This window comes from Leptodactylus fuscus, chromosome 4, assembly GCF_031893055.1.
Source record: "Leptodactylus fuscus isolate aLepFus1 chromosome 4, aLepFus1.hap2, whole genome shotgun sequence".
Classification (NCBI taxonomy): Eukaryota; Metazoa; Chordata; class Amphibia; order Anura; family Leptodactylidae; genus Leptodactylus; species Leptodactylus fuscus.
The window spans coordinates 208701041-208713810 of record NC_134268.1 but is presented as its reverse complement, the minus strand read 5'-3'; the positions used below and the strand labels follow the sequence as shown (position 1 = coordinate 208713810).

The 12770-nt window shown below is 43.2% G+C and overlaps 1 protein-coding gene across 1 annotated transcript in view; it reads right to left on the bottom strand.

Moving 5' to 3' along the window:
• Window positions 1-12770, bottom strand: part of ST8SIA6 (ST8 alpha-N-acetyl-neuraminide alpha-2,8-sialyltransferase 6) — a 71740-nt gene that overhangs the window by 24829 nt on the left and 34141 nt on the right. Inside the window, exons 2-3 of the mRNA XM_075271746.1 lie at window positions 3811-3864; window positions 1907-1990 (exon numbers count right to left, since the gene is read on the bottom strand). Of these exons, the coding sequence (XP_075127847.1) occupies window positions 1907-1990; window positions 3811-3864 (138 nt within the window). The remainder of the gene's footprint in view (window positions 1-1906; window positions 1991-3810; window positions 3865-12770) is intronic.

The following is a 12770-nucleotide window of genomic DNA, read 5'->3' as shown; positions in this document are numbered from 1 at the left end:
GAATGGGAAGTGTTCGGCAGTCTGCCGTAACGCCGGCGTGTACGGCTGTGATACACGCCCGGCTTTAATCCGTGTGAATGCCCCGTAATAAGAAAACGGAATCTTTATATGTGTTCACAAGGACAATCCCTTTAAAAACCAAAAAAAACATCTCCATGTATTGTATTAGGTAATTCTGAGTTTATAGAGTGGTGAAGATTTACAAAGAGTGTCTCTCGCTCTGGAGGACCTGTCCTGTCCTTTATTATACAGACAATACACTGATTTGTTTGGACATCATGTAATGCTTAACATCTCCTGTGATGGCGCTGCAGAATAACTGAACATTTACAGCCAGGATTCCCTACAGATTACAGATCACCCCTTCTTTGTAACTTTGTCACCAGCTTATCCTCAAGGCGTCCTTCTAATAACTACGCATTGTCCAAACCAGAGAATCCCTTTAATAACTACCTCTGGATTGTTTTACACCACTATATACCTGTGAAGAAGTTTGGACACAAAAAAAGAAACTTTCCACGATTAGTTTTGCTTCACCATTCAGGAAGCTAATAGTACGATCCACATCTTGTTAAATATTACTTTTTTAATATAGAAAGACTATGTGGGGTGGCCACTAAAGAGCAGTAAACTGTAGAGCATTATGATGTATGGTACGGGCCACTGAGGGGCTTTATACTGTGTGGGGGGCCACTGCTGTGCATTATATTGTGTGGGGAGCATTATACTGTGTAGTGGAGGCACTAAGAAGCATTATACTGTGTGGAGGCCATTTGGTGCATTATACTGTATGTAGGCCACTAGGGGGCATTATTCTGTGTGGTGGGGCAACTGAGGAGCATTATACTGTGTGGAGGCCACTGGGGAGCATTATACTGTGTGGTGGGGTAACTGAGGAGCATTATACTGTGTGGTAGGGGAAACTGAGGAGCATTATACTGTGTGGATGCCACTGGGGAGCATCATACTGTGTGGTAGGGGCTACTGAGGAGCATTATACTGTATGGTAGGGGCAATTGAGAGCATTATACTGTGTGGACGCCACTGGGGAGCATTATACTGTGTAGGAGCCATTGGGAGCATTATACTGTGTGGGCCACTGGGGAGCATTATACTGTGTGGCGGGGGCAACTGAGGAGCATTATACTGTGTGTGGACGCCACTGGGGAGCATTAGAGTGTGGTGAGGGCCACAGAGGAGCATTATACTGTGTGGAGGCCATTATGGAGCATTATACTGTGTGGGCCACTGGGGAGCATTATACTGTGTGGCGGGGGCAACTGAGGAGCATTATACTGTGTGTGGACGCCACTGGGGAACATTAGAGTGTGGTGAGGGCCACTGAGGAGCATTATACTGTGTGTGGGCAACTGAGGAGCACTATAGTGTGTGGACGCCACTGGGGAGCATTAGAGTGTGGTGAGGGTCACTGAGGAGCATTATACTGTGTGGAGGCCATTATGGAGCATTATACTGTGTGGAGGCCATTATGGAGCATTATACTGTGTGGTTGAAGCCACTAAGGAGCATTATACTGTGTGGACGCCACTGGGGAGCATTATATTGTGTAGGAGCCATTGGGAGCATTATACTGTGTGAGGGCCACTAAGGAACATTATACTGTGTAGAGCCCATTGGGGAGAAAATTATACTGTGTGGTGCAGGGCACTAAGAGGCATTATATTGTGTGGGGGCCACTGGAGTGTATTATAATGGTGGAGGCCAGTGGGGAGCATTATACTTTGTGAGGACCACTGGGACATTATACTATTAGAATTTGTTTTGGCTCCTACACTTTTCAGTTTAGGAGCAATGCCTCCTAGGTTTTTTTTAGTCTGTAGAGTCTTTCTCTGTGTTTGGATACCCAAGGTCAAAAAGTTCCCCTTGCAGTAACGTTATATCAAACCTTTTCCTCAGCGACACTGACAATAGTCGATCCGGGATGTCTTTGCAGAATACGTTGGTTGTGTAATTATTCGGTGACGGAATTCTACAAAATGAACAAAAATAGTTAATAGAGAGGATTTATGTGCCCTTATACAGAAGCTTTATCCTGCCTCTCAATACAGTCAGCGGAACAACCAATATTTTCAATGGATGTGTCGGGATCACATGAGTTACACTATTTCAATTAGGTCAGAGATAAATGATCACACAACTCTGAGGAACATGATGAAATCTGGGGTGTAAATTTTTTTGACCCGATTTTCCCAAATGGTAGATGTCAAGAGACTGAACAGAAGCTTCCTTGACAAATCACAATTGTGCCAGAATCCATGATGTGGTGCCTATAGATGGATGAAACGCGTTGGAGTTGGTGGTCAAAGATACTCTTTCTATCTTTTGTACCTGATAACCCCATATATACAGTGTTGGTCAAAAGTATTGGCACTCCTGCAATTCTGTCAGATAATACTCATGTTCTTCCAGAAAATGATTGCAATCACAAATTGTTTGGTATTATTATCTTCATTTAATTGAATGGAAAACCACAAAAAGAATTGTCAAAAAGCCAAATTGGATATAATTCCACAGCAAACATAAAAAAGGGGGTGGACAAAAGTATTGGCACTGTTTGAAAAATCATGTGATGCTTCTCTAATTTGTGTAATTAACAGCACCTGTTACTTACCTGAGGCACCTAACAGGTGGTGGCAATAACTAAATCACACTTGCAGCCAGTTGAAATGGATTAAAGTTGACTCAACCTCTGTCCTGTGTCCTTGTGTGACCACATTGAGCATGGAGAAAAGAAAGAGGACCAAAGAACTGTCTGAGGACTTGAGAAGCAAAATTGTGAGGAAGCATGAGCAATCTCAAGGCTACAAGTCCATCTCCAAAGACCTGAATGTTCCTGTGTCTACCGTGCGCAGTGTCATGAAGAAGTGTAAAGCCCATGGCACTGTGGCTAACCTCCCTAGATGACTAGAGATTTCAACGCAAGATTATGCGGATGGTGGATAAAGAACCTCGACTAACATCAAAACAAGTTCAAGCTGCCCTGCAGTCCGAGGGTACAACAGGGGTGCCAATACTTTTGGCCAACACTGTACTGGGACAGAAACAGTTAACACGCCAAGTACCAAATGCCCGCCTGTTCCATGAGCGCGCTAACAGTTTTCTTCCTACAGCTCACCGTTGTCTTGTAAAACAAAAGCTGTTCTTTTCCGTTCCATTGTGAGCCTCATAAAACCGCTTTACAAGTGTGTTGCACCCCACTACGATCTGCAGATATCCGTGTAAATATGTGTTACATTGTGGCTGTTAATGGGAAGCACATTCCTTATATACTCTCCAAAGAAAATACCAAGTATCGGGAGGAAAGAGAAGGAACCGGGGCATTTCTTTCTCCATCTATACCAGTTGTCTATAGCCTTCACTTCTGTATGTGGAGAGATGGGGAGGGGGACGTTATCTGACTGTGTTTGGACACTTATCCCCTGTCCTGTGTATAGATAAGCGTCCATATCAGCACAATCCCTTTAAATCCAACCATGATTTCGCTCTGTCCTGAATTCAAGCATAACCTTGCGTTACACATCCAATCCTATGGGGGCACTGCAGAGGATTTGAACACTTGCTGACTACAGGTAATCACTATGGTTTCCCCCAGCTGGACAACCTGTGGTCAGATTATTTGGGGGCGTTGTAAAAAATGCCGGGACCCTGAAATGTTGCAAACTGCTAAATTCTTCCATGCGTGTGTAGATATCACCGCATAAGAGATAAGATAAGATAATAAATAAGATAAGGCAACCCTTTAATCGGCATATCGACAGGCCCTAGATATAGGGAGATGCGTAGACTTACATGTGGTTGACTTCAGGCTTGACCAGTCCCACTCGGGTTGTTATATTTCCCGGCCTGCGGAGAAGAAGCGGAGATGATATTCAGGTATTGATCTGTGTGCGATGTCATTGATCATCACTCGATACACTGCGACCAGTCACAACACAATGCAGCAGAAAGAGAGCGGCGTCTTACGCCATGAGCTGATCGATACTCCCAACTGCTTTATTAGCTCCTATTGTTATTCATTTACGGCACATTTTAGGCAATTATGGCACATTAAACGGCAATTAAATCCTCATCTGGACATGAAACAGTTTGCGGATGTGCTAAGTAACTCGCTGATATAGAAGGAGATTGCTGTTTAATGGATTAGATTCAAGAGTCCTCTGTGCTTCCAAAAACAGCATCAATCAAGTGCTGCAATACCAGATACAACCTATGGACAAGAGTGGCACTGTTCCTGAAACAAAGTCTTCTCTAACCCCGGAAAAGCACTTTTATTTGCTTTGCTAACTTTCTACCAGTATATCGCTATATCACATAACTTACGTAGAGTGGTTTAGGCATTAGGTTATGTTTTACATATCTACTGCAATTTGCACTACCCTGCAAATGTGAACAGAGTCTAAGTAATAGTTTATAGAAGCAGATTATGCTGTGCACTGTGCAGTGGTTTGCATTATTACAGGTTGGCTACAATTAATCTGCGCTGTAATGTTGCAGCGGTGCCACTACACATTGTACAAAGCCATTTGCTAACAGTGCCATACACATAAAATAGCTGATCGGTATAGGCCCTGGGTTTAGGACCCTCACTGATGTCAGATTAATGACCTATCTTAGGAGGCGTCAATAATTACCAGTTTTCCAGTACGTTAAATGATAAGATTCAGTCTGCCTGGAGCTGCCACTAGAGGGAGCTCTCTGCATACATAGTAATACATCATTCAGTTTAGGAAAGAATTAGACATTGGGACCCAATGGGGACTTTTTGCCATCCATGGGTATTAAAGTTTAGGGTATTATTACACAACCAGTGGGTCAGATGCTGCATGCAGTCTTAAGACCCCTGCACGTGGCTCCACAGTGGACCCCAAGATGTAGTATTACTAAATTAAAGGGGTATTCCAGTATTTACACGTTTACACCCATAACTGTCAGATCCACGGGGGTCCAATCATGTGGACCACTGCATATCACATGCATTGCTTGCAGGAGTCTTAAGCAACCCCATGGTGGTATTCACCAGATCCAGTCACATGGCAGGATGGGCTTTGTAGGATAGGACCCACAGCAACCACAGAACAAGGTGCACTTGCAGACTAAGTAACAAACCAAAGGGTATTGTAGGCAAGAGAATAAGACACAAATCAGGGATGAAAAGTAGGAGAATAAGGTAAGAGTCAAAATAAAAGCAGAGGAATATCAAAAGTCCAGGCCATGGTCATGTCCAGGAGGTCACAGACAAAGCCAAATCAGCAACAGAAAAGTAAATCAGAGAATCAACAGAAAACGGGGAAGGCACTAGGAGTGAATTCTGAGAACATAGAGCCTAGAAAAGTATTGTAATCACAGGCAACTGAGTATAGAGAATGTCAGGATAAAATTGGTCATGTCCAGGAGGTCACAGACAAAGCCAAATCAGCAACAGAAAAGTAAATCAGAGAATCAACAGAAAACGGGGAAGGCACTAGGAGTGAATTCTGAGAACATAGAGCCTAGAAGACTAAAGCAATCACAGGCAACTGAGTATAGAAAATGCCAGGCTAAAATTAAAGTCAAGGTTATCTCTAGAAAGCCCCTTTAAGTGGATCCAAGTGTACGATAGAAGTAGAGATGTGCAGACCTTCTACACATTACAACTGCTGAAGATTTTATGAAGAACGTGGACCAAATAAAAAACAAAAATGGCCATGATGGGAGAGTCGCCAGCTACCGCGTAATATGGAGAGGCATTGACTTAATGAAGATGGGGACTTGCATTTGCTAAGCCATCTTCATCCAGGGTGAGATGATTGAAGGCCAGACCACATAGGGAGGAAGACAAGCGTCTGAACTGCAGACAGGAGCCCGGTCATAAACCTACCGGTGCTTAAAAACCAATGATACATTATAAGTGTGTTGTGCGACGGCCCGCAAGGTATACACTGCTTTATTACACAAATTACAGGACGTCTCCGCGTAAGCTGCCAAATCTGAATACAGCACTGGAGAATGAAAACTGGGAAACACAAGGCTGGTACAACGCAATAACAAAAATACAGCAATGGGCGCGATTACTGGAGCATAAAACTGATATCAATTATATTATTAACCCTTATGTAACAAGACATTTTTGGACGCGAGGACGAGACCCATTCTTTGGGTCTTCCATGTTGGCATTCTGGAAGGTATGACTTTTTGCATTGTCCTACCTAGGTCTTGTCATACTGTACCAGTGTTATGTATACCTTATCATTTAAAGGGGCTCTCCAGTCTGTCACCAGATCCCACTGTATCAACCCGGCCGGGTAATCTAAATCAATCAGGGCGGAGATATCGCCTTTTTTTTTTTATCAATATGCCTATGAACTCTTTGGAGCAACGAGGGCGTTGCTGGTGACAGACTCAGGATTCAAGGACCAACTCCACCAGCTGAAGATCTTTTCATTCTCTAAGCCGTGCTGCTCTACTGATTCCGGCACCGTTGGAATTGTTTCCCTAGCCCCCTCCATTCCCAAGCAATAGGTGCAGTTAGTTTTGGTTCCTGATATTCTATCTAGACTCTCTAATCTCAAGTGGGTGGTGTCATGCATATGGGGGTGTGACTCAGAGCTCCAATCAGAGGCAGAGCTCACAATCACACCCCCTTGCCTGCCCCTGCCTGACACCATCCACTTGACATTAGGGAGTCTAGTTAGCATATCACCAAAACTAGCAACATTAATTGCTCGGGAACGGTGGGGGCTAGAGAAAAAAATTCCAACTGTGCCAGAATCAGTGACGCAGAGCCTATTAAATCACAATAAGAACTGGAAGTAGTGGAAGTGGTGAAAGGTTTTCTTTAATTAGAAGTAACCCTCTGATGGTACGTTCCATCTATCTATAGAACAATAAGTCTAATTAATGGTCATCTCCTATTCCTAAAACTCATCTCTAGTGAACTATGATATTAAGTCACTGGAACATTTCTCCGGCTCCAGCGGCGGCCATGACGCTAACACCTAGCAGACTAATATGTGCGATCTCTATTTGACCAGGCAGTCCATTCAATGCCGGGAAGATATCTCGATTCCAGATGAGCGCCTGCGTGTATTTTCGGCTTGCGAGCTGATTCCCGCTCTGATTATAGTCAGCTCCGTTTTGCATCTACAGTATATTTTCCGCAGAGAGAAAAATGAGACTGATGAAATAACAATACCTCGGCCGGCGTGAAAATAAAACATGATGTTGTGCTCGGCGCTTATGAGGTCTTGTGTTATTTTATTTCTCGCTCGGCTTCACATTGATGCATTCGCGGGCGCTGTGACGGCTTAGATTTGCTACACAAAGGCATTAAGGTGGTAGAATTAGGGAAAGAAAAGCATCCAATTGCTGGACTGCTTTATGACTTGCTGCAAAGCATAACATTACACAAAGGAGAAGATTTGCCAAAAATGTTTTTTTTTATTGACTACAAGTATAATTTCATCGATTTCATTTGTTTCTCTCTGTTTTTACGCTTTAGTAGATTTAAGGTCCCTTTGCACGTTGGTTTAACCTGCCGATTATGTGTATGGGGCCGCTCCATTCACTGGAACATTTCTCCGGCTCCAGCGGCGGCCATGACGCTAACACCTAGCAGACTAATATGTGCGATCTCTGTTTGAAAAGGCAGTCCATTTAATGCCGGGCAGATATCTCGTTTCCAGATAACTCCAGATGACTCAACTCTCCCGGATTCCCAGAGGAGCAAGCAAACGTTCCGGAACATCGAGGTGTCTGCATCAAATTGGCAGATGACAAAGTCCTGCATGCAGAACCTTCTTGAGCCCAATGGAGAGTCCCATTGTACCTAGCTGTACCCCACTGTACACCACTGGTGGAGGAGACGATGGGCACAGTCACCGGAGTTGGAGTCAACAGAAGGTATATCAGGCCAAGTAGTGGGTGCACATATCAGTTTTCGCGTAGACATCAATGAAGATATCTAAAGGGGCTTCCAAAGAGGCCAACAATGGAGGATTATCTTGGAGGGCCCTGCAGGAGAATCGCGGAAGGCGTCCTCGCCTGTAGAGACTGTAATAAGTATCCTGAGTTGATAGCTATTACGTTTTCTCACCGTATCCGAGTTGTCTACTAGTAATGAAATCTGTAAGCATAACTGGTAGTCCGCCATCAGATCCTTCACGTTACACAATCATGCACTGGTGGCACCCGCATGGAAGACAATTACTGCTCAGTACTTCTTAATATAATGTGGCGAAATCGTACAGAATTAGTATTAGAACGGACAAAAGCCACATCAGAATATCTAAGAACCATAGATATTTATCAACTCAGGCACATAAAGGGGTTGGGCTGGTGGGGATTATGTTCTAGGTGCCAAGAGGTGCCCACCGAGCCTCTCTGCTGGGCAATGGTCTTTAGATACAAAACTAGGGCAGGTGAAAAAAACCCTGGTCATGGACTTGTAGTCCGTATCTCACTGGGGTTCTATCATTCACGTCATGTACTCTACGGCTTACACCGACGGACAGCTCCTGTAATATTTGGCAGTTTTTGTTCTCTTTTCTTCTGAGAAATTGATATCAGTGTAAGCCAAGCATGATATTTATTCTAAAAGTTTAAGAACGTATCGATCGTACTATTGAGATCAATATCATCTGTGTATATTCAGGAGCTTCTCAAGGGTCACCGAGTATGGAGAGCTCCGAGGTGCAGTAATAAGGACTCCGACTATTAGCAACTTACCTGCCGTGACTGCGCACAGTGCCCTTACCTCTGATTGCTTTATACTGGCCCTCTTAGGAAATATCTATCTATCTATCTATCTATCTATCTATCTATCTATCTATCTATCTATCTATCTCATATCATCTATCTATCTATCTATCTATCTATCTATCTATCTATCTCATATCATCTATCTATCTATCTATCTATCTATCTATCTATCTCCTATCTATCTATCTCCTATCTATCTATCTATCTATCTATCTATCTATCTATCTATCTATCTCCTATCTATCTATCTATCTATCTATCTATCTCCTATCTATCTATCTATCTATCTCCTATCTATCTATCTATCTATCTATCTATCTATCTATTTATCTCCTATCTATCTATTTATCTATCTATCTATCTATCTATCTATCTATCTATCTATCTATCTATCTCCTATCTATCTATTTATCTCCTATCTATCTATCTATCTATCTATCTATATCCTATCTATCTATCTATCTATCTATCTATCTATCTATCTATTTATCTCCTATCTATCTATCTATTTATCCAGTGGCGTAACTAGGAATGGCGGGGCCCCGTGGCGAACTTTTGACATGGGGCCCCCCCGACACTGAAGATCTCGACCGAGTCCCTCCTACGCATTCCTGCGCGCTCTATTATGTTCCATAGTGGCCCCTGCACACAGTATTATACCCAATAGTGGCCCCTACAGGACTAAATACTGTCACGTAACCCGCTGACCGCTATACCAGGACAAATTGTGGATAAAAAATCTGGTCATGTGCATTACAATTTAGTAACTCCACGTGCCTCATATTAATAGCAGTTAACCCCATCATCTCCCTCACATTAACCCCTGTGTGCCTCACCATAAGAGTTACTGATATGTGAGAGACATGGAGGTAATAATAAAGTATCTTCATTATTAGTACCCCCATATGTCTCACATATTAGTAACTCTTATGGTGAGGCACACAGGGGTTAATGTGAGGGAGATGATGGGGTTAACTGCTATTAATATGAGGCACATGGAGTTACTAAAACACAAGTAATCACCCCATATGCCTGACATTAATAAGTAACCCCAGTACGTACCTGTGTAGCTTTAGTTTCATTTTCCTTCTTCCTTTCTTCCTCCAGTGCAGGACGGCAGGGATAAGCCCCGCCTCCTCCTCTCATTGGTGGGCAGAGGACAGCAGAGAAAGGGAGGGGGGAGAGAGGGGGAACGTCCTGCAGCGCTGAGAGGAGCCAGAGCTGCAGCTCCTGTGTCTCAGCCGTTGCTGCAGCTTCGGGGCCCCCTGTTGGTGGAAAGTATTCCACCAACAGGGGGCCCCGATCATTATACTCGGGGGTCCGAAAAGACCTCCGAGAATAATGATAGCAGTGGTAGCAGCTGTCACCGGGCCCCTGATGTCCCGGGCCCTGTGGCAGCTGCTACCGCTGCTATGGTGGTAGTTATGCCACTGTATCTATCTATCTATCTAGCTAGCTAGCTAGCTATCTCCTATCTATCTATCTATCTGTCCAAAAAAATTTTAAGCTTATGGGCATTTATAAAATTTTTTTTCCAAATTTCATTTTTTTATTGAGAAAAAAGATTTTTTGACAATAGGAAAACAAGAAATAGGGACAATCAAGTACCAACATTGTACAAACATATGATGTTGCACCAAAGTGTAACAAGAGTCACATCTTGCAATATAACATGAGCGCTAATACAAACTGTAGAGGGAATATAATATAAAACAAGAGATGTAGGGGATGAATATGGAATAAGTTTACCCCAATAAGGGGGAGTCGAAGATGGTACCAACAAAAAAAGAGGAAGGGGAACAAGGGGGAAAAACTAAACAACACACAGCTCAGTAAGGTAACAGAAAAGGATTTTGGAAAGTACACAACAATGAGCGTCAAGGACCACCCTACAGAAAGATACTACGGGGGTGAGGGGAAGTCAGGCCTGTTGCATGGAAGACCTCCTATGCAGTCAACATAGTCCGACCAAAGGGCCCAAGTTGAGTGAAAGCTAAGGTACCTGTGGCTCCTACATGCCAGCATTTTCCCCAAAGCGTACTATGTAAGTGGCCACAAGAAAATGGACGCAGCCATGCACAGTCGGGTCTGCCCAATGGCAGAGCCAACTGCGCATGCGTGCCATTTAAAGCCAGAAGAAGCCATCGAAAGAAGACGTCACGAAGAGGGCGTTCCAGAGGAAGAAGAGGCAGTCGCTGAAGAGTTTTCTCACAGCATTGGGGATGCCCCCTGTGCTGTTTGAGAGCTGGGGACCACCCCCAGTGCTGTGAGAGAACAAATTAGCATATGGATGAAGACGGAAACCTAATACGGAGACCCGAATGCTGGTGTGAACCCAGCGTTAGTCTTAAAAAATTCATTTGATTAATGATTGAATTCCTTTAATTCATTGAAGGTATCCGACCAATGCCTCAGGCTCAGATTAGGTCGGCGTGAGGTCAGGTAACATATTGGCACTTCTAACAAGGGAGGCAATTCTGTCACAGGGATGTGTAAGGTGAGAAATCGCCACGCCCAGACAGAAACCTTCATACTCAATAGGGGAATCCGAATACGGGGTGGACACAATGACTTAGGAGCAGAAGGCAGATTGGCAGGAGGCTCAGCAAAGACTCCTCAATTTCCATCCAACAGTAATCGGTAGCTCCCCCCACCAGACCCTCAGTTATTCCAAGACAGTTGCAGTAGTATCTCTTGCCATTAGGGGCGCTAGACCAAGGCCTAGCCATAACATGAAAACGTATCCTAGATCTTTTCCCTTCCCAGATGAAATCGGAAAGCAATTTTTGTAGTTTTGTCAAGTAAGAGTTGGGGAGGAAGATATCTACTGGAATAGATAAACCATTATAGAAAATACCATCATCTTCACTAGGACAACCCTACTGGCTCAGGATAACATAGGCTTGGAGAAGTTGGCCAAGATGGAGGACACTCTAGAGAGCAACGGAAGATAATTCTGGGAAAATAAGTTGGAAGTGGGACTTTTAGGGAAATTCCTAAATAAGTAATGCTGAGCCCACCCTATTGGAGTGATAAGTGGCTACTCAGCGCCTCTTGTAAGGATGGGGAGATACCAATGGGGAGCATTTGTCTCCTTAAGACATTACCAAAGGTCCACAAGGTTTTGGTGGTTTCTAGCAAAGATGACATAGGGTTAGTCAGGGGGAGGACAAAACCATCAGCATATAATCCTATATTGTGTTGATGGCGCCTAACACGATATATTCGTATTAAATCTGATAGATTTGTCCAGCGGCTCCATCACTAAAGCAAATATAATGGGGGAGAGGGGGCAGCCTTGGCGAGTGCCATTGGTGATTCGAAAGGATTCAGACAAATCCTGAGGACAATACTGGAGCGGTCGGGCAGGAATAATGAGCTAGAAGGAAATTACCAAATGTAATCTGGATTCTGTTGTATTTTCTTAGATAAACTATAAAGGATCAGCGCTCGGCCCGGTGAGGACTCAGATATTCTCATGTCGGCCTCTTCTGCCACCACCCAGCTATTGACTGCAGTAAAGAAACTGTAAATCATGGCTTATGGCAGGAGGGAAAACCTGCCTGGAATATATCAGACCCCGGGCCCGGCTCACATCGATTTCACTATTTTGATGAATATCAGAATATTATACTTCTCTGAGGTGACAAAATTGAATTACTGGGAGTCTGTCAGTAGAAAATCAGTATCAAACTAATCACATATACAATTATATACTGTATACTATCACATACACTATTATATACACTATTATATACACTATCACATACACTATTATATACACTATCACATACACTATTATATACACTATCACATACACTATTATATACACTATCACATACACTATTATATACACTATTATATACACGATCACATACACTATTATATACACTATCACATACAATATCACATACATTATTATATACACTATCACATACACTATAATATACACTATCACATACACTATTATGTACACTATCACATACACTATAACATACACTATTATATACACT